Consider the following 15,097-nt stretch of genomic DNA (forward strand, 5'->3'; position numbering starts at 1 on the left):
CAATATAATAAATACAAACCAAAAGCTTTATATCGAAATTATATCACAAATTAGCAGACGTGTTTCGCAAAAGAAAAAGAGAAACACTTGTTGTCTCATATCTTACGGATACCTCCGAGTGGGAAGAAAGAAGGAACGGTGAGATTTTAATCGTTCCCGGGAGTTTTGCTCTCCCGAGAGTGCCGCATCTTCCGGTTGCCGGTCTTCTCTTCCCGCGCGTTTTCTTTAGCCCCGTCCGAGATTCTTCTGGAAAAGTTCAATCCGAAGTGCTGCCGGTGACACTCTCCGATGAGTTAGCGGGCGTGCTCCGAGCTTTTGTATTACTTTGCATCGGTCGCCGTTGTGCCCCCGTCAACTAGACGTACCCTGGGTACTGCGCGAGTAAAAGGGAACGAGAATATCGCGGCTTTCAAAAACACCATCGGCTTTTCAGAGACTTTGCTCTTCCGCGTCTTTCCGTTCCCACAGAGCTCGCGACGTAATCCGCAGCGTTTCGAGCGACACACTTCTCCCCGCATTGCGAATTGTAGAACCGTAAAATATGATCATTATAATTAAGTCAGAAAAATTCGCAGAATTTATATCAACCTTTTTTTACTTACGAATTTAATTATTCGCGCGGAGTATATCCCAACATTTTATCTCAATTTTCATTCTTTTTGATTTTGATTCACAATTACAAGTGAATAGTGTTCTAATATCTTTTAAATAAAGATAAGTGCAAAAGTTCTTTTTTAATTATAAAATAATTTTCGCTTAATAATGTGAAACTTGTGAGAAAATTGTGTACTCAATGTAGCAAATTCCTAAAATTGGGGTGTATTTTACATTTCACATGATGAAGGGTTAACAGGATAGATATTATATTACAGTGGCATTCAAAACAAATCTCCTGCGTGTTTTTTTTTTTAATTTTAAATTGATATTATTAAAGATCTACGTGATGGTTTTGGTAAAAATTTTAAGAACTTCCAAAACTTTTCAAAATTTAAGAGCTGCAAGGTCGTAGGAAAAGTAATAGATTATATCGCATCAAATTTTGCGCTAATACGGAGCTATCTGCGTGGCACACATATGGAAAGACGGGTGGAGGAAACAAGCTTTGTTATGCTTGTGTCAACAAGAGACGTGTGTTCCAGAGGCGCGTGCTGTATGCGACGCGCTGGAAGAATGAAAGTAAATATCGAGCGCGCGGCGCAGGTGGACCGGATAAGATTAAACAGCTGTTTCCGCGTTTTATCGGGAGTACAGTTAACCACCGCGACCACCCCCGCGGCTCTCTCCTCACCCGGAATGCATTCCTCCCGGGTGCGTTAGCACGCGCGTGCAATATCCGCAATAGTGGCCCGCGCAAATGAATTTGCGCAAGCAGTTGGGGCGGGACTTTAAGAGAGGAAATAGTCCAATAATGCGTGCGAATAAACTCTACGTGAAGTGTCTCGAATATTTCGAATACTTCATTTGCATATCTTATTTCACTCATGTGTACGTTACACTCTCGTACTATAATATACAAAAGCAGGAACGAGGCATCACAAACATCAAATAATATTACTCAATGGAGACACACAGTCTAAGATAAAAAAAGAGAAAATTAATATATGTGATTAAATAAAATAAATAATATCTGATTTAGTCTCGCGCGATTTAACGCAAATTATGAAAGAAAACTCTAAATATCTTCTTTTGATTGAGATATACTATACAAAACGAAAAGACTAAGAGACACATGATGTATGATCACTGTTTGTACAGTAAGTTTTCACGTTACATAGGGGATATGCCGGGTTTAATTATACACGAATCATCAAGATGAATTCTACGTAACGCGAATATACTCCACGTGTCACGTCTATCTAGGACTTTATTTCCAAGTGTCCAATCGTCGCCGGGAGAAAGGAAGCAAGGCGGAATGGATAGAAAACAGCTGAGGCGCAGCTGGTTTCTGGCATCGCGACGGCTGGCGTCTTTTCCGCGCGCGCAGGGAGCATCGCACTCCGTACGCGCGTGTATACGCACACGCGTGACGTCTGTGTATAGCACAAACCATCGATGGTAGAAAGCAGAGCCAGAAATCGATTTCTAACAATATTTTACGCCGGGCTATAATAAACCGCAGAAGAAAAATTAACATTCGCGACCGGCAACCGGCGTGATCTCCCCGAGGTAACAGCTTGCGCGGATCTCGTTAATCCGTAAATAATTATAACCGCCGGTTACGGCGCGATTACGCGGCCTCGTTGGAGAATCCGGGAAAAGCGAAGGTCGTAGAGCAAATATTTTAAATCCACGAAAAGACTTGCAAATGAACCTTTGCAAATGAACCAAAAAAAAAAGGGAGAAAGAGAGAAGGAGAGAAAGACAGAGAGATGTAGTTTCTACAAAGTTATTTTTAAATCTTCCCATAAAAGCTATTGCAAAAAAAGAAAGAGATTCTAGAATTCGCGACTTTGAAATGGAAATAATCTCCGACATCTGAAATCCGTATCAGTTTTCCTATTTTTGTCAGATTTTCCCTTTAAGCGTGAATGATCGAAAAAAAGAGCGCGAGTTCTGGTGCATCCGACACAGAGCCGCTTGCATCCCGTTTCGCGTCGCAACGACGGACGTCGACAACGACATCCCTCACAGTACCCCCGTTGCGCTGAACACGTGCAGTGGACACTTCGAATGCCTTCCTCCTGAGTTAACGCGCCGAAAGAAGTCACGTGAATCTTTTCCAGACACGCGTCACGCCGGCTAAGTATAGCGAGCCGGCGCGACTCATCCGCGAATGCAGCCGTGAAAAGCATTCGCATTAATCTCGGCGCCACCTTTGCCGGCCGGACGAGTGAAATATTTCACGACGGCGACGGCTGCGTCCTCGCTAATGAAACGTTCCAGGTGGTGGCCCGACGGCGATTCGACGCGACCCGCGAATTAAAGTCCCCGGACGTCCGCACAGGGACGTCTCTCCCACATTCTTTCTCTCCTTCCCTCCCGCGCCATTGTACTCGACGGAAGCAGTCGTATGGAATTGAGCAACACAGAAACGCTCTACCATGTACAAAGAATTTATTTTGCTCATTGACAGTATTCACAAGCTCGCAGATCACACAATGACATCGAGATATGCTGTGTGCGGCATCGGCGGTATCTAGACGCTCTCTACCTCGATCTCGAGATCCCGCGACCTTAATGCCAATTGATTGATTTCAATCGAATGATTAGCTTGTACAAGCAGCTTGTCTCAAGTAACCCTCGAAATGGCCGGTGCATTAGTCCAACTTGGAATATTATTATGATAAAGATTTCTCTCATTCTTTTCCCTCTCTTTCCCTCATTATTGCCCGGCTTTCTTTTAACCGGTGTCGGACGTGCAGGACGATGTGTCGGCGTTACTTTGATCGTTGTTGCTCTCCGTCGACGAGCTGTCGTTACTCTTTATTCGCCGTTTGCGCAGCTTCGCGAATTGAAACTCCTCGACCGGCACTGTACACCAACAATGGAAGTCATGTCATTAGTCTTCTGGCTAATTACCGCCGTTCGCGATTTCTTTTTTATTTTTTTTATTTTTATCTTTTTTTTTTGTTTACTCTTTTTCTGTTTTGCAGAAAGAGGATGGGACAATTTGATCGGGATAAGTCAAACTGCAGGGAAAACGAGAACGAAGAACGAACGAAAAACACTTATATATTTCTTTTTTTCTCTCTCTCTCTCGGACGACCGGAATGTTTTACATTGTGGATCGCATTATCTTACAGTGGGAAGTGCGTGTACGAATCTATCGGAGCACCTTGATACTGATTCTGACTCGCAGAATGCAGATTGTTATGCGTATACTCCAAGGCATCAATATTAGAAACGATCTCAAGCTACCAATCGATACGGTGACGCAAGTTCCTCCGCATGGCACACATTCGCATCCGCGCGCAAGATAACTTAACTTAATCTTTCAGTCCAGCTGCGCTCCTAAACTTTATAGTCTGCAGCGACTATTCTGCAGCATCAAGGAGTTGCGAGTCAGGCAGTTTCCGAGTGTTTCAAAACTGTAAATCGTTGTGGACATACCTATCGGAGTAGCATGGAATAGACGACTCTGTGTGCGACGAGGTAGACAACGAACGAATCTTTATTTACAATAATGCACTATGTAACACATGAACAAGCTTTTTTTGCGATGCGCTGGGAGAAGCAATAAATCGGCTCGTACATCGAAAGCATGTTGTTATGCGAGTTATGTACATACTTACGCGACAAGTCGGTGAATTACGTAATGAAGAGAGAACACTCAAAATAGTAAACTTCCGTACTCAATGTTCTTTCTGATGCCTACACAACGGATATCTAACATAACACAGCTTTCTTCTTATTCATAATAAAAAAATTATTCGCACGATTTATCTCTGTTAACTATTTTTCCGTAATCTAACTAGTATGGAAATTTACTTTGTACCATCTGTATTGCAAGTTTGCTCGCGTATGTGACGTTAGTTTTACATGCGAGTAATAATGAAAATATGCATAAATAATCGGAAGATATCGATTCGCCTACGTTTGCGGTAATTGATACTTTTTACACTGGTATTTTGTACTAATATCTCCCATGAGAGAGAAAATGCACAAGGTGTCAGGTAAAGCGCAATCTTAAAGAAGCGAGATACGTCACTTCTCTCGTTAACATCGATCATTTCTAATAGAAATATTCTCTTAAAATAGTCTCTTATGCATTCATGTATAGCTAATGTAATTTTACATATACATCTCACAACAATAAATCGTCTGAGTATTTAGAAACAATTGATTCAGAAATAGGTTTCTTTGTCCTCTTACAACAAAGCATAGGATACATTCCTTTTTTTCGGCTCTCTGCCAATATACATATTAGAAATATAATGTGTATTACCTGAATCAAACCGGCCTTTCGTTCCGTAGGTAAATTTAAGTATTTTACATTTGAACATTCGTCGAGAACATTAGATTTATTCTTTAGCGATATGAGTATGTTTAATGGAGGTTTCATTACCATCTGAATCGGGATCTTGTTCGGTAATACCATGAGCCGGGGCGGGTGGTAGCGGCACGACTTCCGGTTCGAGGGGTTTCACTGGGCAATCGACATCCTCCACGATCACTTCCTCCGCCAAGCTGCTTCTTACCGCCTCTGCACATTCATGTAGATGGAAAATATAAACAACGAATTGTGTTTCTATTACTTTCAACTCTTTTATTTTATCTGTATAATTAATTACCATTGAATGCCTGTGGATACTGTTGACTCAGTTTATTTTTTATCAAGCGAATCTTCTTAAAAATATAATCCAGGTCTCTCTTCATCTCGATTAAAAGAGCAGTGTGCTTTTTGAATTCTGTACCAGCTGTCTTGAGTCTGTTTACTGACAATTGATTGCAATTTGTCAACATCTCGTTGGTTTTTTCAAATCTCTGTAACCTGAAAACATAAAAAAGAGAAGAGATAAAAGTAACATTATATGATATGTAAATATATCTTGAAAAAAAAACTAAACACTAAATATTTTCTGTATTTTAATGCTCGTAAGATTCTTAGAATTAGATTCATTTTATCTGGTAAACATATAATAGTTAAGTAGCATTACCATCGACATTATAAGTTCCACTCAACGATATAAATGTAATATGACAAATATACGCAATAGTTACAATTGTTGAGTAAATAAAATAATATTGATCTATGCCTATTTCTCCCAACACAAATTAACTTTAATATCTGTTTAACTTTTTATCTTTTTTTATTTTCTTCATCTTTTTTTAAAAGATAAAGAATAAATTAAACCAAGAATAAAATTAATCTACATTCGTAGAAATGAATAATAATGTTATTATTATAAAGTTTATTGTCCACCGAATGTTAAACAAAGACAAATGATACTCATGAACGTTGTGAGCACCAAGAATCCAAAAAAAATTTAGACATAATGCTTACATCTGTTTCTGAGCACGAATCATAGACTCCACATCTTGCTGATCAACGATGCCAGCTAGGCCTTGCACGAACACTTCCGGCGCCGTATAATTCCTGAAGCACTCGAAGCTTCCGGTATCCGACTCCGGTGTGCCTTGTGCCGCTGCCATGCTTTCGCCACTACGGGATTACCAGACTGCAAATTGAGTCTCATCATCAAACAATTCCATCAGAAAATCTCCATCCAACTTGCTCAGCATCGAGGCTTGCGTTATCACGCGGAGTTGCGCGTTCATGCAAAATTTCTGCTGACGCAGAAGACGGTTACTTCGGGTGACTCACGAATTGAACAGCAGATTGCACGTATTTTTAACCCCTGTCATGTGGATCATCACGTTGAACGAGAAAAAAATGTCAACTCTCAAGCAACATTCTCGCAATTACACCGTCGTTATGCCGAGCTTATTCGCCCTGTTGTATCCTCATTCCGCTGCGTTCTCTTCCTGAAGAAGGTTCGCGTCGACGTAAAGGGCTAATGCGGGCGACGACGAAGTTGTTATCGATCACCGTGATGCATCAAATTAGACCAATTAGATTAATTAGACCGAATTAGATTAATTAGATTAGTGGTACAAAATGTGCGAAAAGAAAACGCGACAGTCGTCCGTCGAGTCCGGCGATTATCTCCACTCCAAAAAGACGAATCGGCACGATTTGAAATATGTGCGACGCAACCAGACGCGACACACAACGCGACAAAACACGACGAAACTGCGACGAGAGGCGCGCGACGCGCAGGACGAGAAACCGCGCGACGCGCCGCCGCTCGGCGCAACAGCTGTTTTGCCGCTCGATGTTTTCGAATCGGGCAGTAAAACGCGTGCAGCATTCAAATTTCCGTCGTGCTGTTGTGGAGTTAGCCGTCAATCGAGTCTAAGTCCGGGCGAAAAAGAGGGAGGGAGGGTTTCGCTCCGCAAAGACGATAGTTCGATTTTCGCCAGGAGTGTGAAAGACTTCATATCTAAGGATGGCACAGAACGTGAATCCGTTCAGTTCGATGCAGAATACTCCGACTAAGGCCGCCGAGGAGAAGCAGAGTCTGCCGAAGGACAATCATGCAGTCAGCAAACGGTACGCTCGGAGACGGATTTTGTTAATAAAGCACCAAGTGCGAACCGACTGACGAGTTTTCCCTCGGACGAATCGTGCTGATTAAGTCGAACGTTCGCGATCCTTGAATTTTTCTTAAATTTTCATTCAGAAGCCCATAACGCAATCGATATCATTCTGTTCGACGAAGTCACATAACCTAACGGACTATCGCAAAGCTTAAATGATGCCAAGCGTGTGTAATTGAGAATCTTTTGTGAAATTTGATTTTATAATATCTTGTTTTTTCTTGCTGCTATCTAGTTATCTCTAACTTGTCTCATTGAAATTGCTTATAAACATTTAAAATAGAAACATTTAAATTTTTATATATCATTGTTCTATCACTGATCTTGCAGATTACAAAAGGAGCTCATGGTGCTCATGATGAACACTGAACAGGGAGTGTCTGCTTTTCCAGAGGGAGAAAATTTATTTAAGTGGATTGGGACGATTACAGGACCAAGAGATACAGTAAGATTGTCTTGCAAACTATCTTAGGTCTATATTTTAATCCGTTCCTATTTCAAACTTATTTCAAGGTTGCTTTTCATCCTAATATAAACTGCAACTGTTCATAAAATTCATTAACAATGATTTATGATATTATCATATCAACTATCATATCAAGTTGATATATATCATATCAACTTATATACTATATAATTTTGAAAGAAATAGCTATGTAAATTTTGAAAGTATAATTTTAATACCATCTTGAATAATGTGTTAATGTTGAAATTGTTTTTGAAGTTGAAATGTAAAAATAATACAATTCTATTTGTTAGTTTATCACATTTTAAGACTATATTTTAAATGGTCTTGAATATAAAAAGTGTGAATACTAGTCTAAGATATTAAAAAAAAAAAAAATATAAGAATGGTCTATGAATAATAGATTTTAGATTATTTTAAGTAATTGTATTTTTGATGTAATGACAAAAAAAGAGCTAACAAAAATTACATATGTTATAGGTATATGATGGACTCATCTATAAATTGACCTTAGAATTTCCACATAGTTATCCATATAGTGCTCCTATAGTACGTTTTGCCACACCTTGTTTTCATCCAAATGTAGACACTGGTGGTAACATCTGCTTAGATATATTGAAAGAAAAATGGAGCGCATTGTATGATGTCCGTACTATTTTGCTCTCTATACAATCTCTTCTTGGTGGTTAGTAATAAAGTGATTATATGATAAAAATATGACAACATAAGATACTGGTTTGTGAAATCTCTCATGAAATCTCTAATTATACTTTGTTATATAGAGCCTAACAACGATAGCCCGCTTAATCCCGAAGCAGCAGAACTATGGAACAATCAGACGAAATACAAAAAGTATCTGATAGAAAAATATCACAGAGCACTTGATCGAACACAGAGCAATCGTAATCAGGATTCATGATAAGCCATGTCCGTAATTCATTTTGGATCATTTAAGATTATTCTTAACAGTGGTAGGATTACAATTAAGTGTAAAACTAATCACAATTTTTTTGCACTCCTTGTGAGGTCGCTAAGCACTGTTAACTTTAAATTGGATTTTTTTTCTTTCGAAACATGACAATGACGAAATTCTCCTTCAACTATATGTGTATGCCACATTGCATTTAGTTTGTGTTTCGCAAGCTCTTTTGTAGGAACTTTTGTAAGAACAATTATAAATTTATGTAATCATATTAAGACATTAAGACAATTGCACTGCATTTATTTATTTACCATGTAAAAATTGTTTTTTTATCATTACCACCATCATCCATATATTACATCTATATTTGTTTTCATTTTTACTGTATAGTTCTAAAATAAATATTTTAATGATCATATAGTCATTAGAATTAATACCCAATTCTCCTTAAAATATCAATGTTGCATGTTGATTTGTTTTTAATGCAATATCTATTTTGTAATTATTTTTTTATCTTGTTTATACCATATCTAGCAATATATTGTGAATATTGTCAATTTCTAAGAATTTATGTTTGAAGATTTTTGCACTTTAAAATTCTAAATTAAAAAGTTAAGAAATTCTTAAAATCATATTTCTAGAAATTTTCACATTCTTAAAATATTAGTGCAATCTTCTTTCTTATTACATTTTTTTTAATGCTTTGTCAAATTTTAATTTTTTACAATTTGTGTTTGTAAAATTAAGGCTCTAGTATAATTCTTCTAGTAAGTCTAAAATTCTGAAAATTTTAAATAGTATAATCTTTTTACTTATATTTTCTTGATACTTTTGTTGATTTTTCAAATTTATTTATTTTCGTGATTTGATACTCGTGATTCTTTAAAATATAATTCCTAGAAATATGAAATAGTTTTAAAAATTCTTAGAATTTTAAATAGTGCAATCTTTTGCTTATTATGTTGTCTTGATAATTTATCGTTTTTTATAAATATATTCGTGTAAAATTTGAAATTTTTTAAATAACATTTACAGTCATTTTTATAATCTCAAAAATACTATACTATTCATGTTTTTATATGTATGGAATCTTAGATTACTTAAGATTACTTAAGATCAGTCTATTTGTTAAAAATAAAATCAGACTATAAATACATCGCCCTTATTTTCATTAGTTTAGTATATAAGAATAAGTTTTCGAAAATATGCTCATTTATACAAGACAAGCATGTTATATTATTAATACAAATTTGATTACATTTTTAAAAAGAATAAATTAAATGAAAATAAAAACATTTTCATTTCATTTTTTGTTATTTTTTTTTTTTCTTATTTTGTCTATGCAGTCAATATTTTTAAGAAGAGATAAATAAAGATATTAAAAGAAATCAGTTATGGAAAATAACAAATTGTTGATGATAAGGATAATGAGATCAATATTTCTCAGTAATAAAAAACAAAACAGATTGTATTATCATTACTACTTTTCTTATTATATTCATTATCATTGCCATATTATCAGTCTCATATCGTGTTATCATTGCGTTGTCAAGGCGCTCAAATTTGAATCTGCATATGTGAGCTTGGTAATATAGATATAACGATATCGATATGTGCTGCTGCATTGCGATCCATTTGTAAGGCTTCAGTCGGTCGCAAACTAATATGTGGATAAACACGTGCAAAATGTATGCTCGTTTCACGAATGTGTTATGTAAAGTCATAAAATCTGAGAATAGATCTCTACGGATTCGGCAATTATCAGCTGTGGCAAGTAAAGCTCATGAAGTGGAGGTATGTAATGAAAAGGCGCACAAATATAGAATCGTTATACTTGCCATTTCCTCGTCCATCTGCCATTTCATAGAAAATCTATGTACTGATTATCCTCTTAAGTAGAATACATTCCTGTTTAATAGGAGCGAAAGATCAAAGTCGACAGCATGGAAATAAATTATGCTAGGGTCGGCACAGGTGATCATCCAGTCTTACTTTTGCCTGGTGCGCTAGGTGAGTCTAATTGTACAATAATTTTTTTTAAACTAAATGATAAACAGTTTTGCGCTTCACTTTGCGCTTCAGTATTTGCTGCCATCTATTGGAATATAAATATGAACGGAGATTGTATGGTGTTGTAAACTGTTGGAAAGCAAGATAGCGTTGTCTCCATCATTATGATTTTACTGATTTAATTTATAAAATTTTTAGAATAATCTTCTTTCTAAATAATTTTAATTACCACTCTTTTACCATCCTGCAATTTAATTGCTTTTTTATCACTAGTCTGGAGCATTGCTTTTAATTATTTGCAATACACCTGTCAAGCTGCAATCAATATTTATTAAATTTATAGTAAAATCTTAAAATAATATAAATTCAAGTTTAGAAAAAGGATTCTAATCAAAATTACCAAATGCAGATTTTTCAAAATATCTACTTTAAATTTTAGTAAAGAATAACTAGCAGAAACATAACAGAGTCTATTAAAATGATGACAATTAATTACAAAGATCAAATTGAGTTTACCATTCCGTAACAATTTAAATGGTTACGGAACGATAGATGCTACTCAGTTTCTACTGACAATCTATTGTCAGATCAGTGTTGACAGCAGCTGAATAGAACATGAGCTTAATGCGGAGGCATTTGATTCTAATCTACTGCAATATTTCTGCTCGAATCTCCTAACCAGCTACTAGCATATTAACATTTTGCTTACTGAAATAATGATAGAAATTTATGATCAAAATGAATGTTTCAGGAACAATATGGACCGATTTTAAACCCCAAATAGAGAATTTGGATAGAAATAAGCTGACTATAGTAGCGTGGGATCCACCTGGTTATGGAAAATCGCGACCACCCAATCGAACTTTTCCAGATGATTTCTTTCAGCGCGATGCCACGTGGGCGCACAATTTAATGAAAACTCTGGGCTACACGAAATTTTCTCTGGTCGGCTGGAGCGACGGTGGTATCACATCGCTTCTGTTAGCTTCGACATATCCCGATAGCATTCGCAAAATGATTGTCCTTGGTGCGAATGCGTACATACATCCGGACGAGATAAAAATATACGAAAGTATGGATTTACTCTGTTTTTACTCTGTTTATATTATAGTCTTTTCTAGCGTTTAACAATTTGCAACTTATCAAAACGTCATTATTTATAAAAGTGATTTTATTTTAAAGAGATATTAGAAATCTTTAAGTTTGTTAAAATTTATAATAAATCACTAGAGCTTTTAAATATTATTAAAGTAATTAAACTTTATAAATATAGATGTAATATTTTGCTGATGATTTTATCGAGAGCGCATTAAATATTTCATTTTCGTTTGCGTAACACTTCATAAAATATTACCGTCCAGACGTCAGAGATATCAATAAGTGGTCGGAAAAAATGAGGACACCTATGATACAAGTTTATGGGGAAGATTATTTCCAGAAGACTTGGTCGAACTGGATAGACAGTGTGCTGAGATTATACAAAACTCAAAATGGTGACCTGTGCAAACAGATTTTATCGAAAATAAAGTGTCCGACTTTAATTATTCATGGAGCCAAAGATGCGATGGTCCTACCGGAACATCCAACATATCTAAAAGAAAATATCGCTAATTCAAAGTTCGTATCTTTGCATATTTGAAAATATAAAAAAAAAATCTATAGAATATCCTTGTACTAAGTTTTATTGTATTATTTTACAGAGTGCATATTTTCGAAAAAGGCGCACACAATCTTCATTTAAGATATCCGGAGGAATTCAATAATTTGATTACAAATTTCCTTCTTGATCAATCAAAACTTTAATTACTGTCTCATATAATTCAATAGGATATAATGTATTATAGGTGTATGATGATATCGTGATGGCATTTTATCATACCGTATTATTATTTTGTATATTTGAAATTTTGTAATAAAATAATTTTTCTCATTGCACATTTTTCTCTTTGTTATCTTGCTCTTATTATTACGTAAAGTCGTTTTTTAACATTTTCAAATTTAATAATTTAATGAGTTAATATTTATGTAAATCATACTTGATAAAAGATAATAAGAATTCAGCGCTATTATGAATGAGTACTTATATCGTATATATATCCAAGTACCTAATATATTTGCGTTACTCATTAAAAGTACTTCGAATATCTAAATTCATGTATAATATCCGAAATATTCGAACAAATACATCTTCTGAATACTTAAATACCTCGTATGGATAAGACAACGTCGCACTAAATGATTCAGTTATCACATAATATCGCAGGAAAAATTATTATTTTCCTTATTACACACACTGTGAAAAATCGTGTATCAACTGCGTAAGATCGTTTGATACAAGTGACATTTAATCTCAAATTATATATTCTCAAAGCACAAAGTGCACTGCTATTTAGAATCACGTATCTGCATTTAATTTTAGCTGGACATATCGATGACATCAACAATAAAGAAATTTATCAGAGCTATCTTGATAATTATTCGTTTTATTATGTTTTTAAAAAATTATGGACTAATGATTTAATCTTAATATATTTTAATCATTTAATATTTTACACTAATCGCTACGTTTGTTTATGATTAAATTCATCAATAATACAATTACTGAATACATATATTTTTATCTATATTATTATTCATATAATATGAAATTATATATGAAATGCTCATTTTTTTTATATATAATTTATATTCTGATTTATTTTATATTAGAAATCAAATCGATTTACGTTCGCTCGTTGGCGCTTGTATGTCGCATTTGAGAATATACACCGAGAAATCCTTCGCACATAGATAGAAAGCGGTCTTGTGCCACTTATTATACAAGTGCCTTTATATCCAAAGAGGGCCAGAGCACGATGCTTTTTCACCGTTCATTCGACTTGTCTGACGATCGAACTCGGTCGTATAACGAGTAGAGATTGACCAAACAGCAACATGCGACCCCAAATAGCTCTATTGGGATCTCATAACCCAGTATTGAAATCAGAGATAACGCGCAAATAGAAGGTGTGGATCGTGAACTTCTAGTGCCGACCTATTTTGACCGAGAGATAATTCGAAGATTAATTTCTTTTGTGTCCTGATTATTTCAAAAGTTGATTAAAAAAAAAATAAACATGTTATATATAAAAGTGTCAAAAATAACAAGTGTCAAAATGAAATAGATATATAATTTCTATTTTAAATATTTTACTTAAAAATTCTATTTTAAAATTGTACCTAAAAAAAAAACAAATTTATGATTTTTAAAATCAATCTACTTTAAATATAAAATCTAAAATTTACTTTTTGAACCCTTTACGAACCCTTTAAACAAACCCCTCGTTTTTTCCTTATATTAAAGTTCAACCGTATTTAATTAGGAACCACGAATTTATGTAGATTTTTGAAGACGGATATCCAAAAATTTCGTAAATAAAAAATGTCGGAAATAGTAAGCATATTCGCGTATTTCGATTATACATACGAAAAGAAACGATTTTTCACTTTTTATTTTGACTTTTACATTTTCGCTAGAATATCACGGAGTCATGTTCCCCGAGGCATGGATATCGCGCGTTTCAAATCTTCGCCTCGCGCTCACATGAACATTTCCGTGTGTATAAATTCAATCAAAATAACGTCTCGGAATATTTCAAGATTTCTCTGTTATCATTTCGCGAATTTAACTAGATGTGATTCAGCAAAACAAATAATAAAATTGCGCATTAACAATGACCTACCTCTACTTCAATCATCGTGTTTCCTCGTAGATATCTAATCGATTAAATGCATAAACATGTATTTTTGATCGATCACAATCTGCATTATGCGACATTTTTCAAAGACAGCAAAAGTTATCGATGTGATAAAAATTCGCGAGGGATGCTATATATACAAGCCGCAGACGTGCACGATAATATAAGAAACATACTTGGATGATCGAAAAAAAGCAATAAAAAGACACAGAATGTAAACTGCATGCGGGTGTAGCCAAATATGGACAAGGTTTCTCGTTTCGATCAAGTAAACCTCCATCTTTTTTTTTTAACTTTCGCCAATTCCCTTAATTCCTTCTTCTTGGTCTTTCGTAAACCAGTAAGGGAAGAGAACACGTAAAAGAAGTTGCCCGAGTGCACCTCTCGAAAACCCCGTCCTTAATCTCGAAGACCATAACAATAAAACAAACCGTGCTGTTTCATTCCCTGGAGCACCGTACGAAAGTTGTTATGCCTCGGGCAACGATAAATTAATCAATTTTATTTTGCGGGTTTCGCTCGCGATATTCGAGTTCGCATGTAGGCGTAGTCGCGTGTATTCAAATCGCAAACATCAATTTGCATGTATCCCTTGCGAAATGTCAGCAGACAAATATAATTTATAATAATAATAATTCATGATATAAATAGTAAAATAATTCTGTATTCTACGAAATGTAAATATGTTCAAAGTTATGTTTAAAATTTGAAGTTGTATGTGATTTAATTCAAATTTTCAAGTTAATTCTCAGCTTTTCGACAATCGGACGTCTGGATTTGGATTGCCTCATGTTCGATGCATTCTGCCGACGTGGTAGTATACAAAAGTGACTAACGAGATCTCCTTGTACGGCCCACACA

The 15,097-nt window shown here is 35.4% G+C and overlaps 3 protein-coding genes across 3 annotated transcripts; 2 read left to right on the forward strand and 1 right to left on the reverse strand.

The window, feature by feature from the left end:
- Positions 1 to 3,037: 3,037 nt before the first annotated feature.
- LOC105427399 (kxDL motif-containing protein CG10681) lies at positions 3,038 to 10,469 on the reverse strand. The gene is made up of 5 exons (XM_011639102.3): positions 10,328 to 10,469; positions 5,945 to 6,119; positions 5,232 to 5,431; positions 5,006 to 5,143; positions 3,038 to 3,471 (listed from the first exon to the last, which is right to left on the reverse strand). The coding sequence occupies exons 2-5, from the start codon at positions 6,091 to 6,093 to the stop codon at positions 3,341 to 3,343; spliced, it is 618 nt and encodes a 205-aa protein (XP_011637404.2). The 5' UTR covers positions 6,094 to 6,119; positions 10,328 to 10,469; the 3' UTR covers positions 3,038 to 3,340.
- On the forward strand, positions 6,806 to 8,905 carry vih (ubiquitin conjugating enzyme vih). The gene is made up of 4 exons (XM_011639100.3): positions 6,806 to 7,054; positions 7,432 to 7,546; positions 8,048 to 8,252; positions 8,350 to 8,905. The coding sequence occupies exons 1-4, from the start codon at positions 6,951 to 6,953 to the stop codon at positions 8,484 to 8,486; spliced, it is 561 nt and encodes a 186-aa protein (XP_011637402.1). The 5' UTR covers positions 6,806 to 6,950; the 3' UTR covers positions 8,487 to 8,905.
- On the forward strand, positions 9,366 to 12,434 carry LOC105427397 (serine hydrolase BPHL). The gene is made up of 5 exons (XM_011639099.3): positions 9,366 to 10,283; positions 10,409 to 10,499; positions 11,251 to 11,571; positions 11,861 to 12,116; positions 12,200 to 12,434. The coding sequence occupies exons 1-5, from the start codon at positions 10,155 to 10,157 to the stop codon at positions 12,300 to 12,302; spliced, it is 900 nt and encodes a 299-aa protein (XP_011637401.2). The 5' UTR covers positions 9,366 to 10,154; the 3' UTR covers positions 12,303 to 12,434.
- The last annotated feature ends 2,663 nt before the right edge of the window (positions 12,435 to 15,097 follow it).

This window comes from Pogonomyrmex barbatus, unplaced genomic scaffold (assembly GCF_055798465.1).
Source record: "Pogonomyrmex barbatus isolate J1 unplaced genomic scaffold, ASM5579846v1 scaffold5, whole genome shotgun sequence".
Classification (NCBI taxonomy): Eukaryota; Metazoa; Arthropoda; class Insecta; order Hymenoptera; family Formicidae; genus Pogonomyrmex; species Pogonomyrmex barbatus.